We start from the raw sequence: 16,538 nt of genomic DNA, 5'->3' as shown, positions 1-16,538 counted from the left end.
CAAATTAATTTATTTAATATGACAGAAAACTGGAAAACAACAAAACTTAAAAAGCAGAAGCCAGCTAACGTTTAGCATACTTACTTAATTGTTTCAGCAATATACTTAACATTAGCTGATGAAACACTACATGTTGGGGTTGGGTGACTGAGGTAACTTACTGTCTGGGATGCAGCACAATAGTTCGGACAGACTTCTTGTGGTTTGTCAGAGTTGCTCTGGTTTTTCCAGCAATCAAATCCCACAGCCTGATGGTTGAATCGTGGCTGCCTGTGAGAGGTTAAATCAGCTCTGATTAATATTTAAAAGCCAGCTGAACTAAAACACTTAATAATGATACAGAGCCATTTGTTTGGTATTACTAGACGTAAGTTTACCAGTGATAATTTGTGGTTCCGCAGCCTGACATCTCACTGTGGCCACAGTGTTGGTGTGGCCGGTTAGTGTGTGCACGTTAGCTTTTGTCCTGATGTCCCACACCTGCACAGAAAGAGGGGAAATCCATATAGTTTCATTGATGAGCCATGCAGAGGCTTAATTATGTACACATCCTATTCAACTACATTCCTCTGATGGAAGGATGGCTTCTCCAAAACACAGTCCATTCTGACACTTTTGGGAGAAATGAATGCTATTTGAACTTGGATACACGCAACAGAAATCTACACCAAGACCAAGTGAAAGTGAGGAGTTCTCTTTAATTCGTGTATGTTCTTAATTATTTACCGCTCCATTGTTCAACAATGGCTGTATAGGTATACAGTGACAGGCGCAGACATCTGATAGCCAGAAGTTATTCATGCTTGAAATCATAACACGAGATAAAGAACTGAACTCAAACCACAGACGGCAAATCGTGGCCAGGACCAGACCAGACATGTTGCCTGAATCTCTAATTATTCAAGTTATTATTCATACATTCAAGGGCAAATATGCAAACTATGAGCTTACCCTCGCTGTGGCATCTCTGCTGCACGTCACCAGCACGTCAATAGTTGGATGTAGGTCTAAATCATACACAGCACTAAGGTGTCCGTGGTAGTGCCTGATGACCTAATACAGAGATTGTCATTGTTAGAATGCACACATTAACAATCACATTAACCTCTCTCTCATTACTATAATGCCATACCTTGTTGTACTCCAGATCCCAACACTTGACTTGCTTGTCTTCTCCACAGGAGAACAGATAGGGGCTGCGACTGCTGACGGCCACACCGCGCACTGTACTGATGTGTCCAGTCAGGGAGAGTTTCAGTTTCCCACTGGCCAGGTCCCAGATCTGTCAAAGCACATAACCATCAAGTCATATCATGAGCATTTTAAAAGATTTACAGCAATAGTGTCTCTTCAGTGCCATCTTGAGGTAGCTGGAGGTACTTTATCATAAAAGCTGCAGATACTGAAAAGACTGCTTTTGATGTGCCTTGTTGGTCCAAAGGAAAATGTATAATATATGGTCGCTAACAGCAGAGTTTAATAATGCTGCAATCAACCATTAAGGCTCGCAAAAACGTACTTAAAATATAATGGGCTGAATGGATTAAATAAAAGCAGGATGTTATCAATACAAGAGGTGATTTATAGAGATTAGAAATAATGAATCAATTAATTGTAAATAGGCGCTCCAATATCATACGTCTGAATCAGTAAGTTAAAGTCATCTCAGTTGTCATCATGTGATCAATCTAATAAAACAACATGACAAACCTAAACCAACTTCAATTTACTGATAAAGACCGTTACATGTGGTTTAAAGTTCTGGGATAGAAAGTAAATTCAAACCTTAAATTAAAATTATTTTGTCAAAATGCTGCTCCGGAGGTCAAAAAGGAGCTTTCGTGCTCGTACTTTATTGTGTTGTTCTTATACATCGAGACAATTTAAGTAAAATAATGAATCAAAAAAAAAATAACTGACGGGGGAAATGATTGTTATTTTCAGCTTTACTCACCTTTATGGTTCTATCAGCAGACCCTGTGACAAACCACTGATTCCCAGGCTCCACAGCGATGGACCTCACCCAGCCAAGGTGACCACTGATGACCTGTGAGACAAAATGTACAACTTTTAAAAAAATAACAGGACGCATCCCAGATGCAGGCCTCACTTTGGCATTGATGCCTTAAGTGTAACTACAAATAAAAGAAAAATACAGCAAAAATTGAAAAAGTAATGACAAATTGTAGTTACCCGAAACAGTTTCCATGGTGGATGCCACTGGGGTTTGGGCATGGTTGGTGCTTTCCTCATGAGCGAAGAATTTCTGGTGCCGCCTCCCTCCATGAGCGACTAACATAAACAGATTCGTTATCAGCTCTGTAATTCTTTCAGGGATTTTACAGCAAGGGCTAAATAAGACAAGTCAATGTGGAAATACACTGCGACCTACCATAGCCGTTGACGGAGGGTGAGATCTCTCTGCTCCTCCTGCGTGTCGATGGATGTCACTGATGCTGGATGCAGTGCGGCTTGCGTCCTGCCTAAAATTCGACAGCAACGTGACCATTATTGTATGTAAGTGTATATGCCGAATTACTGCCAACAACCGACTCGACTTACACATTGTGGAGGGGGAAAAAAAAGGTTTACCTGGCTTGTGAGGGTGGCAAAGCCAGCGCCATAGAGTGGATTCCTCCCTCACTTGGGTTCCTGTGCATCTTTGTGTCAGCAGTCAAAGCTACTCCTGTTGAACGGAAAACACTGGTGTAAAACACTACAATAAAGCCCACACGGTTCTTTAAATGGCATCAGAACAACTACAAGCCTGCAGCTGGGTTAAAATAATAGCATAGTAGTTACCAGGTCCAGAGGGATAAGCATGTGTCCCAGTGATCAGGTATTCTGGGTCATCCCCTGAAACACATTGAAGAAACAAACCCCACACACCACTAATGAGATTTACAGCTTCAAAGTTCAGGAAAACAAGGACATGATCTGAAAATTATAAAATTAAATACTGGGCTTTCTGGAGGCCTGAAAATAAAATGTCTGCATCAATCCACTGTTATCCTCCTCACCTGGTTGTGTGTAGATCTGGTGGCCCTGCAAACTGCCAGGAAGCTGTGAGACTCTGTCTTTTCCTTCCTTCAGGACAGGCATGTGTAAAACCGCACCATAGTCCGCTTTCAGTTTCACACCCATCTTTATCTTGAAGCTGGAAATACAGGAGACACTGATGCATCATTTTTCCTTCAATATCACTCATCTGCTCGCTCTACTCATACAGCAATGACGTGGTTATTTGACCAGAAGTGGGCAATATGGATACAAGATTCTATCTCGGTCGCTTTATATCTCAATACGGATGTACATTAAAAATCAATTGCTCGGTTAATCCAGAGAATAAAATACGTGACAAATCAATATACTGAAAAAACATGTGATGCACTTGTCATATAGTGATAGATGTTTTAATATTGGGAATACACCCTTTAAAAGGAGCAGGATTCAGCGCCATCTAGTTGCAGCCTGTGACCATCTGAATACAGCTCAGCCTTCCAAGACTGCAGGAGAAACTACTACAAACTACTTTTTGTTTTGTCCCTTCTAGGCTACTGTAGAAACAGGGTGGTTCAACACTGCAGACTCTGTAGATAAAAAATAACTCATTCTAATATACCAAAAAAATGCAACAATCCTTATTTTTAGGTGATTATATGCTAAAACCTATGAATATTATTTTAAATATCTGCCAATAGATCCTGCTAAATGTTACACACATTTCTCACATATTGTACAATGTAATATTATATTATATAACAGGTACTAAACATAATTTTGTTTATCCTAATCACAGCAATATAAATATGTGCAATTTTACTGTTTTATTCTCTATAGTAATCGCAGTTTTCTAATCTACAGCAAAAACTTGAAGTAGTCAAAAATGGACCAGTCTAACGTTTGAGACAAAGGACAGGTTTTGACAGTATATATAAGGTTTACACCAGTTTTAACAGTTGAGACCTTTAAATGTACTAGTGAAAACAAAGGAAATGAAGTTTCAGAAAACTTCAGCAACAGGTTTTAATCTAAATAACCAGAATTACCTTTCATCATCCATGGCGACGGATTTCGCATGATCGGACACAAACATATCATGCGTCCTTTTGAGAGACCTGAAGACCAGAGTGTGGACTGAGTGCTTCTGGACATCCTGTAGAAGAGAATAGTTGTCTTAAGTTATATTAAATGTAGAAAGTACATAGATGGCAACATGCATACACGACTTTATTCAATATATAAAAGGTATGAAGAGGAGAAATCGTGTCACAAACGTAACGCGATTCAGGAATTAGCCGGGCCCAACGTTTTAGTAGCGCCGGAGCGGGAGCGCACAAAAAGCCACAAAAAGACTTCAAACCTCGGCTTACCTCAGTCATCGTGGTGGTACAAACACGGATGAAACACCGCAGCTGAAGAAAATACTTTTTCCAATGTTTATAGCTTTGGTCGCACTCAGAAATGTATCACAATCCCCAAAAACATGACCATCACCACAAGCCGACGACCGTACGACCCGGACGTAAACAACACCAATAAGCAGCTGGTATTTTTAACAGCGCCACCTACCGGTAAGGAAGACATCACACAATTCTGCAAAAACAAAATTAACACAACTAAAAAAACAGTTTTCTTTTCTACTTTTCCACGGGATAATATATATATACCCTAAATGTCAACATTTGGAATTTTCTTGGATAATTATTGTCTATATATTGATACAATGAACGCAATGTCTGTGGGTGTAACCTGCAGTGAGCACAGGCCAAAGTTTGGTTTGGTTTTCCATGTATCAGGGACTGTTTACCCATCAATTAATGGTTATCCAATCCAAAAAAAAGTACCTTGTTGGTGCAAAGTTTATTTGTTGCTATGTTGTGGCATAGTAGGACTATAACCAAACAATCATGTTTAGGACCAAATTTCTCCTTTCAAGTTTTACTGGAATTATTATGAGAAACGCCTATTGACCTTCGGGACTTGGGGAGACTGTATAATCATCTTTTTTCACTATTATCGCTAATAATAGGCGATACAAAGGCATTTGTCATTTGGCACAAGCAAATCTCAAACGAGTCAGATGGAATTTGGACTGGTTATCAAATTGATGATGCATGAGGACAAGTACTACTAGTACACACTGCAAAGTGTCCAAATGCGGATCAAAATAAACATGGCATCTGTGACGCTCTGATAAGAACTTGGCTATAATAACTCAGTCACAAAGTGGTTTTGTTGTCCTGTGATACTAAAAAAGGAATTTTAATTATATAATTCCTGCTGTTAGTCTTAGAAGATATTATTTCAAATTAATTCTGGGGTCAGCCCCTGAAAAATAAGCAGTTTATTTAATAAAAATAACCTGTCTAGGCTGAACTGTAAATTGTAACGTTGAGTTTTTAGTGAGGAAAATAAAATAAAAAACACTTCTTATTGGCTCATTGCATCGGTAATTTGTTGAACAAATAAGCGTAAGTCAGTGCTTGAAAATGAAGGCATCCAGAAGAGCATATTAAGTTGAAACTAAGTTGAAAATCTTTGCACACGAAGTAGAGGTAAGAAAAACCCATTACAAGATATATCATCAGCAATTTATTTTAAATAACTTACTCTTAAATTCATATGTTTTTCATGTTAGAAGTGCTTTGAGAATCACTGAACAGGTGATGTAGAAACTTGAAACCACCAGTGCACATATGCAACTTTACAGCATATAGGAGACATCTTGTGTCCAGCAGGAAAATTTTAGAAATGAACACAATTTGCATATTCATAGTTTTGTGAATTTTTTATGAGGTAGAAGGAGTAGTGTGGAAACTGTACTTTTTTTGCAGAAAAAATTTATCAGATACACGTGATTGTTCCAAGCAGACTATTTGTATATGTCGTAATACATGTCTGGAGTTGATTTTTAATCTTTTTAATGGTTACTGATACTGTGCTACAGTCATGTTCTTTTTTATTAAATTTGTCTCATTTTATTAGACAGGCAGAAAAAACGTTTATGTTTAAGACAGTATTTATTTTATGAGGTTGTGTGCATTCCATATTGTGTATATTTTCGGTCACTGTGACAAAATAGTACAATTGTTTGCAGTCAATTCAGACACATATCGTATTTCACCATTCTTGATAAAGTTTTTTACAAGGCGCTTTTGTCTCGTCTCCACATTGTTTTACAAAACAGCTGCTGGCCACATGGACTTTACTATGTTATGTCTGCAGGCTGGCCATTCAGTCCAACTAAAACTGTCCAATGAAGTAATGACAAACCATTTGGTAAAGAAAATACATCTAGTTAGTACTCAAAATAGCACAGAAGAAGAAAAGGAAAGTGTCCTGCTAGGTCAGATCAGAAAAACATGGACACATCATGAAGTCAAGAATTTTCCATGGAGACCTGTTATTTAATTTAAGGCGTTGCACTGAACACATAATAACTGCAGCCTAAACAGACTACAAGCGTTTGTATTAGTGTACTTTTTAAACATCTCCAAGTCCGCCAAACTGCTTCACCCCAGTCTGCTGTCCACCAGCTGTGATGCGGCTAAGGGGAATGAGCTTCATGGTGGTCTCTTTCAGGGAGTACCAGCGGTTGTGCCATGTGACCCAAATAATGCCGTTGTCGTAGCCAAATTCACCGGCATCCTTTTCTGTGTACCTGCCACCTAGAGGAAAGAGAACACAGTTTAGATTAGACCTCAAATGATTTTTACAAATGTATGTGATTGGATAACAGTTTGTCTCTGCGCATGTGGGTGCTGGTTGCTTATTTGTTAAAGGACCAGTGTGTAGGATTTAGTGGCATCTAGCAGTGAAGTCGCAGATTGCAACCAACTAAATACAGCTCGGTTCCAAGAGTGTTAGAGAGGTTACTATGGAAAACATAGTGGTTCAATGTGGTGGACTCTGTAGAAGAAAACCTGCTTCTTTTGTAGATAAGATAACAAAGACACATTTCTTATTTTCAGACGATTATACACTAATGAAAACATACATGTACTTCTGAATTATTGGGCCTCAAAGTGAACAAAATGAAATGGTTTGGCACTGGTGTTAGTCACGTGGTCTTACCCTGATAGTATTTGCCGTTCAAATGTGCAGCATGACATCTGTTCATCCACCAGCCAGAGCCGTCCTGCATAGCACAGTTGCCATCATACTTGTCATTGTCCTTGTCGTGGGTGCTGAACTGCATGCCATTGTGAGACGTGTAGAACTTGTCACTGGGATCATCACCGAAGTCAAAGCCATCAAAAGCATCTCCAGCATCGCCGCCAAAGTAATAGCCGTATGTCAGACGGTACATGTCTGCCTCTGAGCCAACTCTGAACATGGTGTAGTCAGCATACCTGGAGAAAGGAGGTCACACAGAGGATCAATGTTAGCTACTGGTAACATCTGCTTTTTTTTTTACTTCTTCAAAGGAAAACCGTGTCATCAGGGTCATGTTTGCCTTGCCTGTGAGTCTCTTTGCTCTCCTCTTACATAATATGTTATTGCGCGTGTGGGTGAGTGTGTACATACTTTTTGGTGCCCTCCCAGTCAACAAGCTCTATCCTCAGCACAGTTGGGATGGTGGTACTGGCAGTCAGCAGATGCATCTTCTCATTGCCGAGCCAGAACTCTGTGGTGTCATCTGGTGAGAGATAACCAAAGCCCTGCTTGTACTGGACCCAGTCCTTGTGGAAGTCCACACTGCCGTCACGTCTCTGTGGACATAAAAAAGTGTCAAGATTTATTACGAAATTTCACGATTTTGACTCATGATTCTGCAGTTTGTCAACAAAACATTCTTCAAATTCTAATAGATTTTAAGTCCACTCTTACAAAAGTAGTTCACTAGGGGATGAAAACTAGGAGGAGGGAGCTTGAAAAATAGGGCAGGCGACACTCACTATATTGACCCTAACCCTTCCCTTATCAGTTGTAGTAATTGATCATATATCCCTAGTCCCCCAGTCCCTAATCATTATTATCAGTTAAGCCGTTTTTCTGAGCGTAGGGTCTACTTCTTTGACAAAACCAGGCAGTACAAGATGAAGACAGTGAAGAGCCATCCTTGACCATGAGGCAATAAAGTGAAGCATACCCTCTGTATTACTGTGAAGCCACGTCCAAAGCTGTCAATCTCACAATAGACCAGGAACTGCTCAGTGGCTTTGGCTGGTTTCACAAAATAAAGTCCACTGGTGGTGGCACCTTTGTTTGCAACATCCTGGCAGTCTGATTGGCAAAAGGGAAGAAAAAGAAAGAAAGTTACAAACATATTAAATATGTTACAAAAAAACACAAAAGATGATCTGGTTCACTGCAGACTAGTGTTGTTTATTATAAAACAAGACAGAAATCATATTTCTTCCTGATGTTGATTTGTTTTTACAGAATTATGTCTACATTTCTATTCATTATAAAATGTATAAATAACTTATTTGGAATGAGGTCACAACAAATTACATCTAGAACAAATCTGTTTACTTTGTATTGATACACCATATTGATTTTAGTCTGTAACCAAACACTGAACAAGGACAACTCTTGTTCAGATGAGGCATGATTGAGACACTTCTTGTGAAATGGGAATGACCTGAGGGTGAACAAATTGATTTTTTGTTTTACCTGTTCCTGTGGTGGGCTGGATTTCAACTGATTCTTTGCAGGACTCACTGCATTTCTGCTGGAGCTGAATGGAGAGTTGTTTCAAGTCTGCCATTCTCCTCTCATTGGATGAAATTAAATTCTGAAGTTCACTGCAAAGAGGGAAGTAAATGTGAGTTGTATGTCTCAGTATGAAACAACGGAGATCAAATGATAATGTACAAAATAAGACGAGAATAAGAATATAAGAAAATGAAAAAGCAGCAAAAGGAACAAATGATCGATCAAATTTGGACAAAGACTTTAAATGTATGTATTATAAGTGATTCAGACATTAGGGGAAAGAAGCGTGGGTGGCAAATCGCTCCTTGACCTGTGCTCAGTCCTAACTGTATGGGTGAGGTGGGTTGGTGTGCATTGACCTGAGGGCGATGGCAGCCAGGAGAAGTATCAACACAGGTAAAAACTTTGTACTATAATGTTCTAACCCTAAGTATCAAAAGTCTCAAACAGTGTTATTTTATATTCAAATTTACACAGTACTGAAGCCTTTAGGGACACTTTTGCATTAAAACTGGTAGAGGTGAAGCAAATCTTATATTTTTAGCATTTTGTGTTTAAGTGGCTCAAAATATTACTTAAGTACTTGAGTCAATGTGCTTAGTTACTTTCCGCCACTTGGTATGTCGAATGGTATAATTTAAGCGCTAATGGTAACTTACAATATTTGCTGTTCCTGTGTGATGATGGTCTTTTCAAATCGAAGAACATCTTCCAGCATGCTTGATGACTTTTTGAAGTGAGAATCTATAATAAAGTGTTAATGTCAGTAGTGACCTCAGAGAAGTTTCAAACCACAGATACACTTTATAACTATAATATTATTTTATATATTAACAGCAGTTAAGAGCACATTTAAAAACAAATGTTGACAAATGTTTTTACAGAGGCATTTAAAGTAGGTATTTAGATAAATCAACAAAATAAAATAGTCATAAAACGATGGATTCAAACACATCAGTTGTATGAAGATGATCTTGGATGAGCGTATTACCTGGCGAACTCTTCTGAGCTGAAGTAGCAGAATCTTTCATGTAGACAACTGTTTCCTCGGCCCCCTGGGTCAAATTGGCAATTGAATCAAGATCCCGTTGCAAATCATCCAAATCTTTGTTCACCTCTGGCATATACCTCAGCATGTAATCAGCCACTCCACATGTAGTAGGACAGTACTTTCCCTGAATACAGATAGGACAATTGTAAAACATAGTTCATAGATATACAATCCACAGCACAGAAATATATAAGCTTATTATTTGTGACTGCATGCTGTACTTACAAAGCCGTCATTTGGATTGCATAATGCAATGCTGTCTCCTCTGGTTTGCTACCAAAAAAAGACACATTTTAGATTTTTTTATTTTCATGCTCAAGAAAACTGCATCAGTGAAAAGTTCAGTGACTTACTGCTGATGAGAAGGAGAAAAGAAACAGAAGTCCTCCTACAGCTGCAAGAAGTGATGGAGCCATGCTGCTTTGGCCACCAGTTGTGGTCTTGTCTTCTTGGAGAATGAAGAGCTGCTCGACTCTGTGGGATATTTATCTGAACAAGGTCCTCAGTTCAGTGCTTGATAAGGGGTCATATGCAAACATCCCACTCACTGTGTTGGGAAAAAGCTGTGACTCAAACGTCAACTCAAACAGAGGTCATTTCCCATAATTATTATTTGACGGGGTCTGTAATTGACAGTTGAGCTATCAGAACACAGTTCTGTTACTTATCCATTAACTGAGTATTTGTTTATAACACAATGTTGGTAATAATGATAAAGCAGAGAAGAATGATGACTCAGCTTCATCTATCGTTCCCTATTTGTGGCATTTTTTTCTGTTGGACTTGGACAGTCAAACTGAACTCATGTCAGTTGTGTACCGGGACTAGAACTCAATTTTATTTGCATTCTTACTCATCATAAAATAAAGTCAAAGGCAAATGACAGTGTAAGTCATTCATTAAAGACACAATGTCATTTTAACATGTCCCTGTAAAACATTAACATCAGTGTGTTGTCAAAAAAGACGTGCCAACAAATTCTGGATGAACAAATTGTTTTTTGTGAACATGTCCATGAAAAATACTCATTTTGAGTTGGCTGGCAGGTGTCAGTTGAAACATCTCAATAAGACAAATTAAAAAAGATGGAAGGCCATTAGTGCTAGGAAAAGAAACTAATCAGAAATATTTTTCACAATTATAAATCAAGAACATGAGATTCTAAATTGACATAATTTTGAGAAACAAATGTATAACTACATGTTTAAAACTGTCCTTATAGAACAAAAAACGTCAGACGTCACAGGAGACCAAGTAGTTATTATTTTAACCATGATAATGAAAGTTTCTGTAAGCCAAACCTCAACGTTTCCCTAACTTTAACCAACTCACTTTTGTTTACATTTGTTGTTCTTTACATGTTGGTAAGTTACCATGTTGGTAAGTTACCAACATGGTAAACAAAAGTGGTATAAAATAAGAAAATGGTTTTATTTTTTACGGTTTTATTGTAACAGTTTTGGAAGACACTGACATGGCCTGCTTATCTGGGGCATCAGATACAGAAAATGCTTATTTGTTATTTTTTATGGCAGTTACAATTGATCCTTCCTAAGTCTTAGGAACTTAGAAAGAGTCTATTGACATATTTTGTCATTTTGTACGGAAGCCTATTTCTGCCTAGAAAAGGAAAACAAATAATTAAATATTAAATTAAAAATACAAACTTTATTTAAAAATGTAGATTTCTTATATTATAATTCTGACCTATTATCTTTTTTATTTCTATCATTCCAAAATATTCATATTTATTTATTTAGTGGTTGTAGTTTAAACATCACAATATGACTTGAATGATTCGTAGATAAATAATTATGAGGCTTTATAGGGACACTGATAGTTTAGCAAGGAATGAAAAACAAAAAACTTTTGGAAAATTAATTCTTACTCCTTCACTTAATATCCTGCAGCTTGGTGGATTGGGTTGACCTCTTAAATTAAACCTGGCTGCACTGGTAGATAAAACCACTAGTGGGAGTGAAACCACAAAAAACCAGACATGCATACCTTACAATCAGTGAGCACACCTTTAAATTGAAGACTTTATTAGCATTCAGAACACAGCAGCATAGTTCAGCTTAAAAGAAGACTGCATGCACAATTATGTAGTAAAACAATTACACTGTTCTGTGAGATCTGTGTTTTGAGATATATTTGTACAAATAGAAGTTAAATCTGACTCACAACCACACTGAAACATAATTGGTACACTGTGATAAAATGCATTTAACCCCACTTAAAAGCTTTGTTTAGATGTGTAAATGTATTTGTATCACATAAGGAGGACACATGGGTGAATGGGTTGGAATTATCTTTTTATATCTTTTTACCTTATTATCTAGATTTTACATAAGGAATATCACACCATTATAATAGTTATTTTATGGACAGTTTACGTTTTTGGGCCGCTTCCTCCAGTCTGCAGGAAAATCAGCTTCAAGTGTGCTTCTTCTGAGAAAAAGAACCCCGCCCCCCTTTTTTTTACAGGCTTAATTTAGGACATGCACAGCTGAGCTATTGTTGACCTGGAGCTGGAACACTGACACAAGAAGGACCAACAGATAAAAGCAGAAGAACAGAAATCAGAATAACTGCTGAAAATCATGTCAGACAATGATGCTGTAAATGATCAATGAAAGCAATGTTAGATCTCTGTCACACCCATATATATGTCAGCTGATGAGGGGAAAAGTAAAAGTAAGATGGGTAATTTCCAAGTAACTGTATAATTCATTATCAAATATGTGCAAAGCCTACCAACAAATAGACAGGCTTGCTTGTAATTGGTGGTGGTACATGTTTCAAGTGATATTTTAATACGTCCTGTTGGGCAGATAAACATTTAGTCCCACTCAATCTCTCTCGAGTGATCTCGTTAGGAATGTTATGCTAATCTGCATGAAGGATGAGTAGTTTCAAATAAAATGTTCTTTATATTATACAGCATTTGTATTTTCAGGATTCCGTATTTTCCCACCGTGATTTTATTTCCAGCAGTGTGGAGAGAAACACAATTTTGATCTTGGGAAATAAAATGTACGAAACACATACAGCTGAACATCTAACTGAGTAAATAAAATACAAAACATCCAAATAATTGAATTAATATTTGCTGTCTCCAGTCGTTTTGCCAGAGGAAACCTTTTTGATGGGCATCTCATTTTTTGTGAGCATTTTACACTTTATTTCAGTGTCATTGTTCATCAGAATTCAGGCATAAATAGATGAATACATTCATTTTTATTTTGTGAGAGGCTGCTACACCTACGGCATAATGATCCTCATCCTCATTTTCTTGCTAAACTACAGTGCATTTGTAATTAAACCAATAAAACACAGTTTAACAGTTATACTTACAGACTTTCATGATGCCATTACGTGTCTCATGTCCAAAACTATACCAGATAGACTGGACTTGCCTAAACTTGGACTCTCCCGAAAACCAGCTGCATCCTACATGCATAGAGCAACAGTGGTCAGTAAAAACCTTGCCTAATACTCGCCCTCATTACCTCTAAAATCCTGGCTAATTATTTATTCAAGGTCAGGCAGTCAAAAGGTTAAGTCACAATTAAGCATGATTTGAGGGAACACTGTGCTGTTGATGGTTTTACTTACAGAGAACCATAAATTGCACATACTGTTAAATTTATCACGTTTCCATTTCCCATTTCACATCCATTTTTACAAGAAGAGTAAAAATGGACAAGAACCTCTTGTATCAGGCACACGTAGCTTCCTACAGGGCTCTGGTTTCATGGTGCTGTGCTTCTTTGAGTCACAGTTAATGGTAATACATCGCTTCTCAGGCGCCCTGTTAGCTCAGTCGGTAGAGCTGGCGACTCATGTACTGAGGCTGAGTCCTTGCTGCAGCAGCCCAGGGTTCGAAAAAACCTGCAGCCCTTTGCTACGTGTCATCCCCACTCTCTACCCTCTCTCTCTCTTTCCTGTCTATATTCGGCTGTCCCTATCAAATAAAGGCAATAAAAAGGCCAAAAAAAAAAACTTAAAACAATACACTTCTCTGGTGACAGATGAGTTTGAGGCATCTTTTTCTTTTTAACAAGAAGTCCACATTCATAATGGAAATGTTCATCTGCTGTGGATTTTAAGGTTAAAATGTAAGTGGGTTAATAAATCTATTGTTTCAACATCATAAACTATATACATTCTTTAGCACTGCTGGGTTAAGCTGAATTATGGTGATACTGAAAAGTAAAGTGCAACTATTTTCTTTTTTGACTGAGGAATGTTTGCAGTCAATTCCATACTGTTCAAGGCCACTTTACGCTGGTCTTATCACAAATATTGTGTATACTGTATAGTTGCTGATAATGGTTAGCCAGTGGATGTTCTTCAGGGTGCTCCAGGCAAACGCACCTCTTTTTATTACATCAAAACAAACAGTGCAGATACATGTGACAAATAAAGCTGAATAAGGCTTCATGTGCACACCATGTTGACATTAGATGATAAATCTTACTTTAACTACCTCTCTGTGTGACCTCGTTTTATTACGTGGAAAAAACAGGCCCAGGGAGGATATAAAGCCTTGCTGACCTGAGAATGAACTGCCAGGCCCATGAACCTAAACAGTGCTGAACTTGTGCTGAACCGGCCTCTTTGTGTCGAAACGCCAGATGGAAAGTGTCTCTTTCTTTCTCTAAGTGCCATAAAGACATGGGCACTCGCTCCAAACATCGTGTCTAGGGGGTTAAGATGTGTTTTGGGCTGTTGTTGTTATTGGTGTATTCAGACACTGATGCCAGGCTGACATTCTTAGATTGTCTGTACTATATCAGGATGTAAAGCACTATAAAAGAAATGCAAAGTTATTTGTTTGCATTAGTATTAAAGCTGGCAGCTGAAGTTCTCACATGTTTACCCTGTAAATAAAGCCATACTATTTTGCTGAATCATCGTTTTTCCTGAAAACATAGGAAATCTGTTCAGCAGTAATCAACTTACATTTTAAGGCTGAAAAACAAAGTTAGCATAGTTTACAAGTGGCCTGACCAGGAATTAAATTTAAAGAGCATTGTAAGGGTCCCCCATTGGCCACAACTATAAGTCTGGAGCCGTGACATAAATCTCCCCAGGACAGAGGGCAAAGGTTTGTTATAATGCCTGCGGTCACAGACGGTAAGTCGACTCAGCTGAATCTGCAAAAACGTGCAGTGAGGTTGACCCACCATGAATGACTTTAATATAATAAGAACATTTTCTTACAAGAAAAATATGACAGTTTTGACTGATTGTGTTACTAAGCCACTGAGTTGACGTGAATATGTTGCTCTTAATAATAGCACTGCCATATACATTTATTGTACTCTGCTCTGCTTCCATGTTTACTTTGCTTACACCCAGTTTGAGGTTGTGTCATTTGGTCCTGCAGCTGTGTTGTAATAGAACATGTGAGGCACATGTTACCACCACTATATTAATACTTGTCTTATGTTGCCTCTTTCTTTCTTTTAGCTCACTGGTCGTTGTGCCATTTATTGCCCTGATTGATTTATATAGTACTCGTACTTTCCGTGTTGTCACTGAGAAATAAAAAGTGCTTCAAAAACAACCTGTCAAGTTTAATTATGATCATATCAAAGTATATCAGGCAAAACTGCATGTTTAATTTCCATGGCTAATGTCATTGTAACCCTGAGACACACAGATGTTTGATACTGTAGATGTTTGTGATTACTGACACACATTGATGAACATTGCGTTCTAGTAAATATAATAATTTTTTTAAATTGCTTTTAAGGGGACTTTCAGATACTGTAGTGGCATCTTTTATTACCATTTTACTACTCAATTTTATGGTACTTTACTTGAATATTTCCATTCTATGTTCTCAACTACATGCACTCTACTATATTTATCTGACAGCTACACTTAGTCACTTTTCAGATTAATATCAATATGAATATCTTACTCTAAAAAACTAGCCAACACAATAGTCAAATTAGCTAATCAAGCATGCTGCTTACACAATAATACATCAGTAATGACCAGTGTTGGACTAGTTACTCAAAAAACTTAATTTATTGGTCATTACTCATTACTCTTTTCAAAAATTATATTATGACTTTATCTATCTATCCCAGCCAACAGTACAGCCCCACAAAATTGGTAAAGTCAAGGTAAAGTAATGAGTCACTGCCCAACACTGGTAATGACAACCCAATAATATTACGTGATAAACATAACATAACATAATATAACAATTTAAAAGTGGCTATTCTATTTAATGAGTACTTTAATAAGTACTGATGCTTTAGATTCTGAATCCTTCTCTCACCATTGATTATGACACAACAGACCGCATATATAAACCCAGTGTGTGTAAATGCTTAGAAATGAAATAGGCTCTCACTGTGGCTAAAACGTTCCAAATCATCCAACAAAAACCCCAAAAGCTAAACTGACAACTGATAAAAAATGTGTGTTTGGTCAAAACATCACGTTGAATGGTCCAAAACACTAGAGAAGTATAAAATGCATTATATGTGTGAGTGTGGAAACTCAACGAAAGTTAGCGTTTGTTTATTACTGGGTTAATTCATTTACTCGTGATTTGTTCAATATTTTAGCGCTTGCATTGTTTGCATGCATACTTCACAAACATGGATTGTTTGTTTTTTGCTTATAATTTATGAATGTAAGCTTATCATTTGCAGTGTAGTGTTGCAAGGTATGTATACTTTGTGGCTCTAACACAGCTTTGTGGGCCTAACGCAGCTGGTTAAATAACACATTTATTTAGCCCTTTTATCTACCTACATTATCTAGGTCAGCAAATGGACTGTAAGAAATGATTCAA

General features: G+C 37.7%; 2 protein-coding genes across 2 annotated transcripts in view; both read right to left on the bottom strand.

The window, feature by feature from the left end:
• Nucleotides 1–4,533, bottom strand: part of plrg1 (pleiotropic regulator 1) — a 5,746-nt gene extending 1,213 nt beyond the window's left edge. The window contains exons 1-12 of the mRNA XM_035660830.1: nucleotides 4,374–4,533; nucleotides 4,050–4,156; nucleotides 3,021–3,157; nucleotides 2,803–2,856; nucleotides 2,593–2,686; nucleotides 2,393–2,483; nucleotides 2,194–2,292; nucleotides 1,955–2,047; nucleotides 1,133–1,282; nucleotides 952–1,053; nucleotides 378–480; nucleotides 162–270 (exon numbers count right to left, since the gene is read on the bottom strand). Of these exons, the coding sequence (XP_035516723.1) occupies nucleotides 162–270; nucleotides 378–480; nucleotides 952–1,053; nucleotides 1,133–1,282; nucleotides 1,955–2,047; nucleotides 2,194–2,292; nucleotides 2,393–2,483; nucleotides 2,593–2,686; nucleotides 2,803–2,856; nucleotides 3,021–3,157; nucleotides 4,050–4,156; nucleotides 4,374–4,382 (1,148 nt within the window). The 5' untranslated portion in view covers nucleotides 4,383–4,533. The remainder of the gene's footprint in view (nucleotides 1–161; nucleotides 271–377; nucleotides 481–951; nucleotides 1,054–1,132; nucleotides 1,283–1,954; nucleotides 2,048–2,193; nucleotides 2,293–2,392; nucleotides 2,484–2,592; nucleotides 2,687–2,802; nucleotides 2,857–3,020; nucleotides 3,158–4,049; nucleotides 4,157–4,373) is intronic.
• Nucleotides 4,534–5,862: 1,329 nt separating this feature from the next.
• Nucleotides 5,863–10,200, bottom strand: fgg (fibrinogen gamma chain; the record flags this gene model as incomplete). Its single annotated transcript, XM_035659478.1, is given in 9 exon segments — nucleotides 5,863–6,671; nucleotides 7,078–7,355; nucleotides 7,531–7,715; nucleotides 8,096–8,229; nucleotides 8,623–8,753; nucleotides 9,324–9,408; nucleotides 9,656–9,839; nucleotides 9,941–9,988; nucleotides 10,069–10,200. Coding segments are annotated over 9 exon segments (1,293 nt in total). The 5' UTR covers nucleotides 10,132–10,200.
• Nucleotides 10,201–16,538: the final 6,338 nt, after the last annotated feature.

This window comes from Morone saxatilis, unplaced genomic scaffold, assembly GCF_004916995.1.
Source record: "Morone saxatilis isolate NCDOM2014 unplaced genomic scaffold, NCSU_SB_2.0 Contig17, whole genome shotgun sequence".
Classification (NCBI taxonomy): Eukaryota; Metazoa; Chordata; class Actinopteri; family Moronidae; genus Morone; species Morone saxatilis.
Note: the sequence above shows the minus strand (reverse complement) of the source record. Positions and strands in the feature narration are given on the sequence as shown.